General features: G+C 42.1%; 2 protein-coding genes and 1 non-coding gene across 5 annotated transcripts in view; all 3 read right to left on the bottom strand.

Moving 5' to 3' along the window:
* The window catches only part of LOC135510807 (protein O-GlcNAcase-like), a 39,355-nt gene extending 37,330 nt beyond the window's left edge, over positions 1-2,025 (bottom strand). Inside the window, exon 1 of one of the 3 annotated variants that reach the window (XM_064932051.1) lies at positions 1,944-2,025. In XM_064932051.1, the coding sequence (XP_064788123.1) occupies positions 1,944-1,957 (14 nt within the window). In that variant the 5' untranslated portion in view covers positions 1,958-2,025. Of the gene's footprint in view, positions 1-37; positions 223-251; positions 276-1,943 lie in introns of those variants that run through there. The other 2 variants (XM_064932054.1, XM_064932053.1) reach the window with 2 other exon arrangements.
* An 8,419-nt stretch (positions 2,026-10,444) lies between these two features.
* LOC135510806 (peroxisome proliferator-activated receptor gamma coactivator-related protein 1-like) overlaps positions 10,445-14,434 on the bottom strand; it is a 37,367-nt gene continuing 33,377 nt past the window's right edge. Inside the window, exons 11-14 of the mRNA XM_064932048.1 lie at positions 12,587-12,665; positions 12,228-12,349; positions 11,503-11,654; positions 10,445-11,331 (exon numbers count right to left, since the gene is read on the bottom strand). Coding sequence (XP_064788120.1) covers positions 11,231-11,331; positions 11,503-11,654; positions 12,228-12,349; positions 12,587-12,665 — 454 coding nt within the window. The 3' untranslated portion in view covers positions 10,445-11,230. The remainder of the gene's footprint in view (positions 11,332-11,502; positions 11,655-12,227; positions 12,350-12,586; positions 12,666-14,434) is intronic.
* On the bottom strand, positions 11,849-11,990 carry LOC135511299 (small nucleolar RNA SNORA50). Its single transcript, XR_010451258.1, has one exon. It is a non-coding gene; the product is annotated as a small nucleolar RNA SNORA50 (small nucleolar RNA).

Genomic DNA, 14,434 nt, shown 5'->3' with positions numbered 1-14,434 from the left:
GGCAGTTTTTACAACAAATAATGTTTTGAACACCAACCTCTACGACGTCGATCTGAATGTACCTGTGGTAGGCTGGACATATGACATTTTTAACAATGTTTTTGTTCTGATAAAAACGAGTTCACTGCATCCGCCGTGGAGCCCAGTTTCATAATAGCACCATATGTCCCAGCTGCCTGCCATAGTCTTGAAGGCATTTTTCACCCTGCCAGCTCCTCTTAGTTCTATTGAGCACCGTGGCACCAACTCACCTTCCGAACGTTCTATTCCCAGGTTACTTGTTCGACGTCACAATGCCTGCTTTGCTATTGTTGGCAATGGAGACCTGCCCGCCTTGCTAATAGTTCAAATGTTTTTTATTTCACCTTTATTTAACCAGGTAGGCTAGTTGAGAACAAGTTCTCATTTACAACTGCGACCTGGCCAAGATAAAGCAAAGCAGTTCAACACATGCAACAACACAGAGTTACACATGGAATAAACAAACATACAGTCAATAATACAGTGGGAAAAAAGTATATATACGGTGTGTGCAATGAGGTAAGGCAATAAAATAGGCCATAGTGGCGAAGTCATTAAGATATAGCAATTAAACACTGGAGTGATAGATGTGCAGAAGATGAATGTGCAAGTAGAGATACTGGGGTGCAAAGGAGCAAAATAAATAAATACAGTATGGGGATGAGGTAGTTGGATGGGCTATGTACAGGTGCAATGATCTGTGTGCTGGTGCTTAAAGTTAGTGAGGGAGATAAGAGGCTTCAACGATTTTTGCAGTTCATTCCAGTCATTGGCAACGAGTATGAAGCGAGGACAAGCCAACGAGAGCGTACAGGTCGCGGTGGTGGGTAGTATGTGGGGCTTTGGTGACAAAATGGATTGTACTGTGATAGACTGCATCCAATTTGTTGAGTAGAGTGTTGGATGCTATTTTGTAAATGACATCGCCGAAGTCGAGGATCGGTAGGATAGTCAGTATGTTTGGCAGCATGAGTGAAGGATGCTTTGTTGCGAAATAGGAAGCCGATTCTAGATTTAATTTTGGATTGGAGATGCTTAATGTGGGACTGGAAAGGAGAGTTTACAGTCTAACCAGACACCTAGGTATTTGTAGTTGTCCAAATATTCTAGGTCAGAACCGTCCAGAGTAGCGATGCTGGACCGGCGGGCAGGTGCGATCGGTTGAAGATCATACATTTAGTTTTACTTGCATTTAAGAGCAGTTTGAGGCCAAGGAAGGAGAGTTGTATGGCATTGAAGCTTGTCTGGAGGTTAGTTAGCAGTGTCCAGAGAAGGGCCAGAAGTGTACAGAATGGTGTTGTCTGCGTAGAGGTGGATCAGAGAATCACCAGCAGCAAGAGCGACATCATTGATGTATACAGAGAAGAGAGTCGGTCCGAGAATTGAACCCCCATAGAGACTGTCAGAGGTCCGGACAACAGGCCCTCCGATTTGACACATTGAACTCTATCAGAGAAGTAGTTGGTGAACCAGACGAGGCAGTCATTTGAGAAACCAAGGCTGTTGAGTCTGCCGATTAAAATGTGGTGATTGACAGAGTCGAAACCCTTGGCCAGGTCGATGAATACGGCTGCACAGTATTGTCTCTTATCGATGGTAGTTATGATATCATTTAGGACTTTGAGCGTGGCTGAGGCGCACCCATGACCAGCTCGGAAGCCAGATTGCATAGCGGAGAAGGTACGGTGGGATTCGAAATGGTCGTGATCTGTTTGTTAACTTGGCTTTCGAAGACCTTAGAAGAAGACCTTTTACTGCTGCTCTTTAATTATTTGTTATTTCAATTTTTTATTTAACACATATTTTTCTTTAAACTACATTGTTGGTTAAGGGCTTGTAAGTAAGCATTTCACTGTAAGGATTTGGCGCATGTGAAAAATACAATTTGATTTGATCTCAATTGGGCAATGGTCCGTCCTCACCTCCATTCTTCCATCTTCCAGTCCTCCGTGGCCCGGGAACAGATAAGTCGTCGAGTGTGTCAGCAGAGACGGAAGAGCACGTGAGACACCTCTGGCTTTTCCCCCTGGTACAATGAAAGTCAATGAACTTAGCAGACCAGACCCAGCTGCTGTTGCATTGGTGTCTATGAGAGAGCCACCCCGTATTTTTCATACAGGGTAGCCTAGTGGTTAGAGCGTTGGACTAGTAACCAAAAGGTTCAAATCCCCCAGCTGACAAGGTACAAATCTGTCGTTCTGCCCCTGAACAGGCAGTTAACCCACTGTTCCTAGGCCATCATTGAAAATAAGAATTTGTTCTTTAACTGACTTGCCTAGTTAAATAAAGGTTACAAAATAAATAAATGGTAAACGGCTTCCATTTATCCAGCATCTTTGGTGTCAATTATTTAGTAACCAAACCTGGGGGGTGAACGTTATTTAGAATAATGGGACCTCTCTGAAATGAAAATGGATGCCGCTCCCTTCAGTAAAATCTATTTATCCTAAAACCCCCCCCCTAAACCAAAAATAATAATGCAAACAAAGTGGGTAGCAGAGAACATGTCTACTGTTTACCCTCACTTTGTGGACAGACCAGAGCCTTAGATATGCAGTTTTAGAAACTGTTATTCATCTTGTAAGCATTACATGGCAACGCAGGAATTTTGTTAGCACACTGGGCAGCGGGCCAGAAAGTTGTGGGTTCGCAGATCACCGTGGACAAGAGTAGGGGTGGAAAGATGTCCTTTATAGTAAAAGCATCGCATGAATCTATCATTGTATTTGCAGGTCAGAGAAAAAATTGCCTTTAAACCAAATGCATGCTTTTCAACCGATCACTGCCTGCACCCGCATGCCCGACTAGCATTACCACCCTGGATGGTTCCGACCTTGAATATGTGGACATCTATAAGTACCTAGGTGTCTGGCTAGACTGTAAACTCTCCTTCCAGACTCATATCAAACATCTCCAATCGAAAATCAAATCAAGAGTCGGCTTTCTATTCCGCAACAAAGCCTCCTTCACTCACGCCACCAAACTTACCCTAGTAAAACTGACTATCCTACCGATCCTCGACGATGTCATCTACAAAATTGCTTCCAACACTCTACTCAGCAAACTGGATGCAGTTTATCACAGTGCCATCCGTTTTGTCACTAAAGCACCTTATACCACCCACCACTGCGACTTGTATGCTCTAGTCGGCTGGCCCTCGCTACATATTCGTTGCCAGACCCACTGGCGCCAGGTCATCTACAAGTCCATGCTAGGTAAAGCTCCGCCTTATCTCAGTTCACTGGTCACGATGGCAACACCCATCCGTAGCACGCGCTCCAGCAGGTGTATCTCACTGATCATCCCTAAAGCCAACACCTAATTTGGCCACCTTTCGTTCCAGTACTCTGCTGCCTGTGACTGGAACGAATTGCAAAAATCCCTGAAGTTGGAGAATTTTATCTCCCTCACCAACTTCAAACATCTGCTATCTGAGCAGCTAACCGATCGCTGCAGCTGTACATAGTCTATTGGTAAATAACCCACCCATTTTCACCTACCTCATCCCCATACTGTTTTTATTTACTTACTTTTCTGCTCTTTTGCACACCAATATCTCTACCTGTACATGACCATCTGATCATTTATCACTCCAGTGTTAATCTGCAAAATTGTAATTATTCGCCTACCTCCTCATGCCTTTTGCACACAATGTATATAGACTCCCCTTTTTTTCTACTGTGTTATTGACTTGTTAATTGTTTACTCCATGTGTAACTCTGTGTCATCTGTTCACACTGCTATGCTTTATCTTGGCAAGGTCGCAGTTGCAAATGAGAACTTGTTCTCAACTAGCCTACCTGGTTAAATAAAGGTGAAAAAAAAATAAAAAATAATAAACATTTCATACAATTCTACATAATTTTAGGAGAATATTTCTTAACCGAAATTACAGGCTAAGAATGGACAAAGAAATAGGCCTGTGTTCACCTTACCACATTTCTCCAATGCCAAATCAGTGTGTCTTGTTTGCAACAAAACAGTCCCTGTTTGCAAATAATTAAATCTGAGATGTCAATAGGATTCTGAGCATTGTACTTACAAAAGTTATGCCTACCTTTCCACCCCAGACAGAGGCATTACAACGCAGAAAAACTTCAGCTTTAACTGCTGGTTAACTCTTCTTGCGTGGCATAACCCAACGAGAGGTCACAAGTGTTTCCCTAAAAGCTGTCTGAGTTTAAACATCTTCTATTGTACAGAATGTGAATTGCTTAACCAATTGATAGTGACATTATTATATTACTTCCCGCGCAAAGTGTATTTCTTTGTCTCCTCAGCTATAGGTGGTAGCTCAGCCTCTGAATGTCAAAGAAACAAAACAAAGATATCCCCATATGTCTTTGCTATAAATTATAGATCACTTTATAAATAGGGTGATTCAGCCCTAAATGCTGATTGTCTGACAGCCGTGCTATATCAGACCTAAGGGCTGTACCCAGGCAATCTGAGTTACGTCATGCATAAGAACAGCCCTTAGCCATGATTTATTGGCCATATACCACACCGCCCAGGGCCTTATTGCTTAATTATATTATATGATCCAATATGTACCTTTAAGAGAGACCAGACCAAATGCACGTAGAATTGTGTGTTATAGATATGTAATTATCATCGAAAGCTAGTCTAAGAAGTGGTAGTTCTGTTCTATGTGCTCTATTTCTATGCCTCCCGTTCTTAAGTTAATTTTTTGCATCTTTTACTTTTGTACACCAGCGGTTTTGTACAACAGCTTCAAACAGCTGAAAATACAATATTTTTGGTTATGGAAAATATATTTCCCAGCGGTTTAAATGGTACAATGATTCTCTATACTTGCTTTGTCTCATGAACTGATATCGAATTTTAGCAACCAGGAAATGGCAGAATTATTTCTGCATAGTGCATCATTAAGCTAACAAGGGGTAGGACTGTGCTTTTTGACATTTTCTTGAATAAAAGGTAGGTCTCACCCCTTCAATTCAAGTCTTGGTTCTAACTGAAAGCCCTTCACTGACACTGAGATGGGTCATTTAAAGAGTGCATGGAGGGTGGAGGAATTGACTGACAAATCTATGGATATAGCAGCGTATAGCCTAATTTCGTCTGTCAAACAGGTAGGCCTACCTCTTATTTATTAAATAGGAAGAAATATGCTACAAAACAAAGCCATCTTGTTGTTAGTGAAGTCTAATTAAAAGGAAGATGGTTGGAGTCAATTATGAGCTGTCCATTACTCGAATTTGCTTACTCTCAGCACCATGAGCTGTCCATTTCCGAATGATTGTACCGCCGCTGCTGCTTCAAGTTTCAGCACCACAATGTAAGTTACTCAAATCTGGCTTATTGTGAGGTCAATAACTCTGTTGACCTCTTGTCCTCCTTATCAGCTTTGCGCTCTCCTTCTCCAACTGAACAGAACATAGGCTATAGGCTAGTCCGTGTGGAAGATAGTGATTTTTTTGGGGACTAGGCCTAATAAAAAAGTATTTTCGGAAGCCTTTGACTCTCTTCCTGAATTGACACTAGGCCTACGCAGCACAGCCATTAGTTAGGCAGCACACAAAGTTTTGGATCAGCAGAGCAGAGCAGGCCGGGGCTCAGGGTTGGAATATCCATTGCAGTGTGTAATGTAGCCTAGTTTTATTTACATCATCCCAGCATTTATTGGGGTGGCAGGTAGCCTAGCGGTTAGAGTTTTGGGCCAGTAACCGAAAGGTTGCTGGATCAAATCCAAGAGCTGACAAGGTAAAAATCTGTTGTTCTGCCACTGAACAAGGCAGTTAACCCACTGTTCCCTGGTAGGCCGTCATTGTAAATAATAATTTGCCTAGTTAAATAAATATATGTTTAGATATATAACTCTGCTCAGTTCTTCTCCGAGCATGCACTTCGTAGCCTATAGCATATAGGTTACGGATCATTTGATTGAACCACACTAAATAGGCTATAGGCGCACGTGATGGGGGGCGGCATTGGGCACACATCGATCAGTGGGGGCTCCTCAGAGGAGGAAATGGAGGACCATCCTCTTCAGTGAATTTCATAAAAATAAAAATAGTGAAACCTTAAAAAAGTTATCCTTTTTTAGATAAAACTATAATAAATATCATCGATATATAGCCTAATAAACAACTCATTCTAAAACACAGAAATATTTAAATGTCATCAATTACAAATTATATGACCCTTCCCTGGACTAAAATGTAAAAAGCATGAACCTCCTCCATTTTCCTCCATGTAACCATTCTGTAAATTTTGATCCATCCCTAAGTTAGTTGTGCAAGACAATTTATAGAACAGGGATGGGCAACTCCAGTCCTCGGGGTCGGAGTGCTGTCACACTTTTTCCCCATCCCTAGCAAATACAAACTGAAGATCACAATTAGTTGATTGGAGTCAAGTGTGTTAGCTGGGGCTGGGGAAAAAGTGGGACACCAAATCAGGCCCCCAAGGAGTGAAGTTGCCAATCCCTGTCATAGATCAAAGGAAAAATAGCAATACTTTCTTTTAAATGTGTGCATGCTTTTCTACTCCGACCATAGAACAGCTGATTCAAAGGGGGTGTGGCAGATATCAAAACTCTTCCGCGGTAGGATACACTTGTGCTTCCTCGGCAAAAGGAGACTATTGAGGAGAGGAGGACCGTCTTCCATTTGCCTACTAACGAATCGACACACTCCTCGACCGAGAAACATTATTTTCATGCCACTGTGTAGCAAGTTAGGAGAACTTACGGAACAGGTTAGGATAATTAACATAGTAGGTTATGAAAATCACTTATAATCGAAGTGGAGTGAAAAGTGTCCCCCCCCTCCTTGACCATTCGACCACTTATTGGTTTCTGGGTCACGGAGGGGAGGACAGACTTTTGCCCAAAAGAGAAAACCCATCTGAATATTCTCCCCTCCTCGATAACCTACTTCAGCAGAGGACACACGAGAATATCCTCTCAGCAGCTAGCATGGAAATGTTTTAAAGAGCAACTGCTCCTAAAAAACAACTTCTCATTTAGAAAATGTGTCATCGATTTGAGCCAAACATGTATTCTACTGGCAAAATTGAGTACAAAGTGTAAATAGGATAATTTTTGTCATAACGTCAGTCTTGTCCAAAACTGAGTTTTGTGAGACGGATGGTCGTGACAGGATCACAATGTAAATTAGTGTTTTTTTCCCCCTCCTGCCCACAGCTGGCAGCACACAAGTAGTCTAATCATCAATTTGGAGTGCAGCTGCATGTGACCCAATCTCTAATGCCCGTGGTCAATTTGGGTTTACTCTGGATATCCGTATGGGCTAATTAGGGGCCATCTATAAATTGCACAATGTCATTGGGATAATGTTAAAATTAAAGTTCCACATTTTATTGACTGTATAAGCTCAAACCAACAATAAATTCTAGATATGCATATAAACATATTGAAAAGCATTCAATGAGAACTAAAAGGTGTGCAACAGACAATATTTTTTATAACTTAGATTGTGAAATTTATTGACAATCCCTAACTAGCCCCGGAGATAGGCTATCCAAAGTCAAACAAACTTTGCCACAGTTGCACACCAGCAGGCTAAAGCAAATCGTCAAAATAATTTGGCTAACTTTTCCCACCTGCAAACATACGACACCCACATCAAACCACACTCTGAAGCAAACTCATGTTTGAATTCAGTCACAGCCGCTAGCATTTTTGAACATCTTTGATGTAAAGTCCCCTGTTTAGGGGACCTGTGTGGTTCTGGTACCGGTTCCAACCTAGGTTTTTACTTAAAAATCGATCTGTTGACACCGTAGATCGAAATGGCTTGCATTGAGCGGCAGCCCTGATTCACAAGGACACTGAAGTATTTGTCTTCTGCCTGTGTGAAGCAAGATGTCTGACACCACTTGAAGCTGGGATATCCTTCCTACCGCTCTTCCGACTGCTGAATCCGACATCACAGCCACTGACAACGCATATGCCTGGAATCCTTACATCGTAACGCAGCAGGAGAGAAGTTTCGTTCCTGTAACACATTCTGAGATCGATTTATAGCCAGTAAACACAAATAATTCATACATTTTAATACAATTGTTTTCTAACACTAAATATACAAATGTATTTTACAGTTATACATTTAGAAAAATGTAATTTTCAAGCCTTATTCATACTTGTTGAATTGGAAATATCTTTTTGCATATTTATACTGTGTACTTCAAGCTTGTACCTTTGTCTTTTTTACCAGAAAGGTGAGATTTGAACCTTTCTTGGAGTCTGTAGCATTACTATACCAAACAAAAATCTAAAACGCAACATTTTCAACGATTTAAATGAGTTACAGTTCATATAAGAAAATCAGTCAATTGAAATAAATAAATTAGGCCTTTATCTATGGATTTCACAACTGGGCAAGGGTGCAGCCATCAGCCAGCCAATCAGAATATGTTTTCCCCCAAAAAGGACGTAGTGGCAGCGGTGGGATGGCACACCACAAATCAGTGAATTTCAAAAAGAGATGTAAAGGACCACATACAGGGTTGCGTTCTCAGCAGCAGCAACAACTTTCAGAAAAGGTACCTAAAATAGAAACGGGGTGGAATACCATGGTATCGTCCGGTGAAGAGGTAAATTATGAGAAACTCAGGAGCCCGACCAAGGAACCAAGCTGCCAACACCAGGACGACGGAGGATTGAAGCAGCAGGGACTTCAACTCCACAGCAGGGTCCCCAAGCAGTGATGAGGCCAGCCCCAGCACCAAGAGACCAGTCCAGCAGTGTTAACGTCCACCCTCCACCATTCCTGAGGAAGGAGCAGAAGATACCTTCATAGCAGCAGGGGGAGGACATTAAACTACCTGCTGAGGTTTGAGCGAATGGCCAAGATGTGGCGATGGCCAGAGGTAGTGGGCCTGCAGGGTAGTCCCATTGCTCACAGGCCTTAGTTTACACAGCATTGGATGAGGGGCTGTCCAACGTCAACAAGGACCTGAAGGAAGAGCTGCTGGTGAAGTTTGACATCTCCCCAGAGACCTGCCATCGGGGGAGTCAATGGGCTTATGGCGGGTTTAGCTGGCACTGCAGTACCTTAATGCACAAAAAGGGGAGCCAGGAAAAGAGATTCACTGCTGTACCGGAGTCAGAAGCTCTTGACCAGAGAAACCAAGTATTCGCCCATTGAGACGGAGTGCCTGGCTATAAAGTGAGCACGAGATAGCCTCCAGTACTACCGGAGTGGGCACAAGAGAATTTGACCTGCACAGACCCCTGACGTGGATCCAGACCATGGAGGACAGGCATGCTTGCGTGACCAGGTGGTATCTGGAGCTCCAGCCCTTCCGGTTCTGTGTCCGTCACAAAGCAGGTAAAGAAAATGTCACAGCAGGCTGCCTATCCGGGCTTCCGAAACCTGGTCGCTTAGGGAAAGGAAGGTAATGTGATGGAGAAGTCTGTCAATGGCATCATTTGGTAAGCTAACACACGCATCTACCTCTCCCTGCTACATTAGCAATGTGGGTCAACAACTTAACGATCTCAGTTCATACATTACCTCCCTTCAGTAAGTTTGGTATGGTATAAAGGAATACACAGACAAGCTTTCATGTTCAATTTGACATTGCACTTAATTTTCTGGATGAGCACTCTTTGTTCCAATCTGTAGGTTCTGGGTATGCTGGAATAAAGACCCGAGCTACGGCAATTGGGCTGGCTTTGTATTGCCTGTCCCGAATGGCACATTGATGTGAATAGGTATATTGGAGGAGACCATGTCAGTAGTGATGGGATTCTGTAAATGTGTTACATACCAATTGAGAAAAGGTTCAATAAGAATTCATATGTTTAGCTAAGTGGAAAATGGAAGCTGATATTTGGTATGGGGACAGCTTTTTGATTGCGCTGTTGATGGGGCAGCACTGTTTAGCTGCCCTCATGTATACTTTGAGTTAGTGATTCCAAAAGAGAAATGGTACTATGTAAATGAACACCCTTGCACAGAAGTACTTTTGTGGCGTCGCCATAGTTTTATTTGGTAGAGGCTAAGGTTTTTCTGGTTTAGCCTCTGGCCAACTCAGAGGCAGTTTCATTTTGGCGTTAATGAACAAAATCTAGAAGATTCTTCACACCCCCTTTGAAAATCAGCAGTTTTCTGAGAAACGCATGCACACTTTAAAAATAATATGCTCCTCATCCTAATCTGTAAAATGTCTTACAACTAATTTAAATGTATTATCACTTTACACTCATTCTCCTGATGACAGGCAAGTGGAGAAGTCATTAAATACAAGCACATTAGTTTCACAAAATGAGGGGAGGACAGGTGAGCAAAACCAATTGAGTCTTCTGGTTTCCCAGCTCTGAAAACAGTCTGAAGAATGAATGAAAAGCAACACAGACTGGAGCCATGTTCAAAACCAATATTGACTCAGGTAAGTCAGTGATATGCTCTAGACAAAAATCAAAATGTCAACCAGTTTAAAAAGTTTGGTTTATTTAGGTTTGCGGTACATTTCAGCAATGTAGTTCCACCTTCTCCCAAATATCAGGGAATATTCACTTTAGTATCCCCATTTCTAAAACGTATCTTGTGGAAAATCTGATTACACATTTAAATAAATTCTTTCCGGTTAAAAAGTTTTCCATTTCATTTATTTTTTTGCTTTTAATCTTTTCATACAAATCTTCACTTCAATAGAAGGTGTAAGCTTGCAGAAACAAAAACACACAAAAAAAAACCTACCTAAATAAAGACCGGTAGCTCTGTCACAATGCAGGACAACACGTTAGTCAGCTGTCACTTCAAATGATTCAGAAATAACATTTTAGAGTTCATAAAGACAATCTTGAAACAAACATGGCATAAATGATTTAACACTTAAAACAATCCATATAAAAATCTAGACTTCCTGCCATCCAACCATTTTCAATTAATGACAGATTCTGATGTATTTGATTCAATTAATGACTGATTCCATCGACTTGAACGTAACTTAAATGCCCTATAAGCTTCTTACAATGCCTTACTCTTATAACCCAAAATCTAAGGTTATTTTCCAGATTGCAGCTTTAAACTGTAGCTTTTATGAACCAGAAAAGAGCTACATCTGTATGTTTATCGATGTCAGCTGGCTAACGTTTTGACCATTGGTTGCGATCCACCCCTAGGTCAAGGCGAAGGCAGAGTTAAAGGTGGGAGGAGCCTGCCGCAGCTCTGAGGTAAGTCTTAGCATGGCGCCCCCAGTGGGCTGACCTCTGTTACCTCTTCAGACCTTTCTGGGCCTGCTTCAGTAAAGTGTCAAAGTCAAGTACATCAAACTTGCCCTTTGCAGGCGACGGGTCATACTCGCGGTTAGAATCTGGAGGGAAGAGAGAAAGAACTTTAGTGTCACTGTTAACTCTCCTTGCGTCAATGCAATCAATGTAGGTGCATATCAAGAAAGTCGCCAGAACAATAAAGCTATGATAATTTTATCTGAAAACTGACAAGTTGTACCAGTGTTGACCATCCCCCAAAAAGTATATTCTACCTAGATCAGCGTAGCTGGCCTTGCAGAACTGTCTCCTTCCCCCAAAGCAAAGGTCAAAGGGGAGTTCGTCAGGCTTTCGGAGCTTGCCACCATTCTCGATGGCTGTGAACGCATCCTTCGTATCGTAGTATGTCACAAACCCATAGTTATCCCTATCACAGAGATGGAAAGCAAATATTAAAACACATGCGAAGTCAACAAGGGTTGTATTGATTCATTAGGGCACACAATTGACAATATTTTAATAAAATGAAGAGACTACAATAAATGTTATAGTCCTGGTAGTCCTGCTGGCTTTTCTTCCATTTGGTGACATGAACACAACCAATGACTACTGTGTGTGCTGAGGTGTGAGTTGTTCTTAAAAGAGCCACCTGGTGGTTTAGCCAAGAGGCCCCAGTTATAAACAAGCCAGGTTGTTGCTGTAGCAGCTGTAGATTGGCCTGAGAGACTACAGAAAAGGTCAACCAGGTTCAAAGACAGTGCACTGGGTGTGGGGGGGGGGTCATGTAACTGACAGGGTAAAGCCTAGGTGTTAGCACTGGGATAAAATCTGGGCCAGTAAGCACAAAACCGAAGAAAATATTCTGTGATGAGGCAGTAAGACAGACTTGTTCTCTAGACAATGTTTTTCGTTTCTAAATGTTTTCCATAATTTTGCCTACTGAACATGAGGAATTACTCGTTGTTGAAACCAAACATGACCTGTGTTTGAGAGTACTTACCCATGGTCTCTAAAGTGTAGAGTGCACTCCTCAATCTCTCCATACAAAGAGAAGCGTTCCCTCAGCTCTTTCCGAGTCATTGTCCCCCGGATTCGCCCTACATAAACAACCCTACGCTCCTCCTGAGAGGGGGAGTGAGAATGACAGTCAGATGACATTTCTTATCCTGAGCCACAATTGGCTTAAAAGCACCCCCCCCCCTGAACTTGACCCAGAGACAAACTGTGTCTTGTTCCGATTTGTCATCATGTGTCAATGAAGAACCTCTTATGGAGGTTACAAATGGGCACAGATGGCAGCAATTCTTTAAAAAAAAGAGGCACAAACCGCCAACTTCACTTGGTTAGAAATGTACTCACGATCGCTTTTTCTTTGAGTCTCTTCACCTCCTGGCTGTTTTCTCTAGATTCAGGCCGGTAGCCTGGTCTGAGAGAGGGGCTGTGGGAAGAAACAGAATGAGAGCGAAGTGGTCAATGTTGTATATAAAAAAAAAAAACTGTATCCATAAAGCCAAGTACATTACCCCAAGCAGTCAGGAGAACATTGTGCCTTCAGAAAGTATTCATACCCCTTGACATTTCACATTTTGTTGTTACAGACACTGTTCCAACCAGCAAAATAAAGTTCTGAACTGGTTTCAAACCCCCCAAAAACAGTTTATCGTTCCTTTCTCTGTAAACCTGAAATATTTTTTTTAAATTTAGCTAGAACATTTTAAACAAATCTGTGAGGATAGAGCAGCTTGCTGTGGAGCGGGTAAGCAATTAAATCTGTATAGAGAAATGTGTATTTTGCCATAACAGCATGGTTTAATGATAATGAAAGACACTGTGCTGCCAGTCAGTGTAGGGCATGAGATTCAGAAATGGAGGGTGAAAAAGCTTTCCTTGAAGGGCAGCATCTGAATTAGGCCCACAGAATTATACCTACGGAGAAGCAGCGTTTACAGAGGAACTTTGAATGTCTTAGAACTTCCGAGTTGGTTTAGCATTGGACCAGAACAAACATTTACCTGGCTAAAACACTTGTGTGCAGAGCAGCACTATAATAAACATCTTACCCTTCTGTAGTTAATAAATCCAACATGCAACCTATAGTATCCTTAACATCACTCCCTAATTTTGTGAGGGGGGGAGGGGCAGGTAGCCTACAATGCACACTGGTAAAGACTTCCAGCTGGCAGGCAGACACTGGAATTAGTTTGAGTGATAGTAGGGGCTTTGCATTTGCTCTTATTTGTGGGACTGGAAAATAACTCCTGAAAATGTAAAAGAACGTTATTAAACGGTTCCAATGCTTTTAAAATAAATGGTTCTGTTCCAGAACAGTATAGATCACTTTTGGTTCATGGTTCTGTTTCCAAATAGTTTAGAAATTTCACGGTTTTCAGTTCCCTCCCCGAAACAGTTTCAACCCTTGATTTGCACATTTTTAAAATTCAAGTTGTCAAGTTGGTTGATCATTGCAAGACACCCATATAGTTAAGTCAAAACTCACTATGCCACTCAAGAACTCAGTGTATATTTCACATTGTGTTTTAAGTTATTGTACTGCTGAAAGGCGAAGTCGTCTCCGTTGGAAAGCAGACAACCAGGTTTTCCGCTAGAATTTTGCCTGTGCTTAGCTATATTCCGTTTCTAATTTGTAGCGACTGGGTGTCTTGATACACCACCCGAAGTGATTTTTTTTACCCACCTACCAACAGGTGCCCTTTGCGAGGCATTGGAAAACCTCCCTGGTCTTTGTGGTTGGAAATCACTGCTGACCTGAGGGACCTAACAGAGTTGTATGTGTGGGGTAAAGAGATGTAGCAAAATCCTGCAGAGACTTCACCGTGCACTGCCACTTTAAGAGCGCATCAGCAGTCAGGAGGAAATAAAAGATAGCTCTCTGTTGGCGCGGCAACTTGACAGTGTCCAACGCTGCAGAAGTCGTTTATGTTCTGCGTGCTTAGTTATAAAGTGTTTAAGGTAAGTCAATCGCCAGTGTTACCACTAGGTCATGGTTGTAATCTTTTTGGACTGCTCCTGTCAATGTTCGCATGGAGTAGTAGCAACATTGTTGCGAAGCTTTGAGAAACAAACCATCCGCTGTTGACTTCTGGCCTGAAGTTGCACTAAGACCCCTCTATCGCTCCAGTGCTTTTCACTGCAGACTTTGTCCTACTTGCTCCTTTTGATGTTCAGTGTCTTTGGACTATTAGCTGC

The sequence above is a fragment of the Oncorhynchus masou genome, chromosome 23, assembly GCF_036934945.1.
Source record: "Oncorhynchus masou masou isolate Uvic2021 chromosome 23, UVic_Omas_1.1, whole genome shotgun sequence".
Taxonomy (NCBI): Eukaryota; Metazoa; Chordata; class Actinopteri; order Salmoniformes; family Salmonidae; genus Oncorhynchus; species Oncorhynchus masou.
The sequence above is the reverse complement of the archived record's forward strand: the minus strand, read 5'-3'. Positions and strand labels throughout refer to the sequence as shown.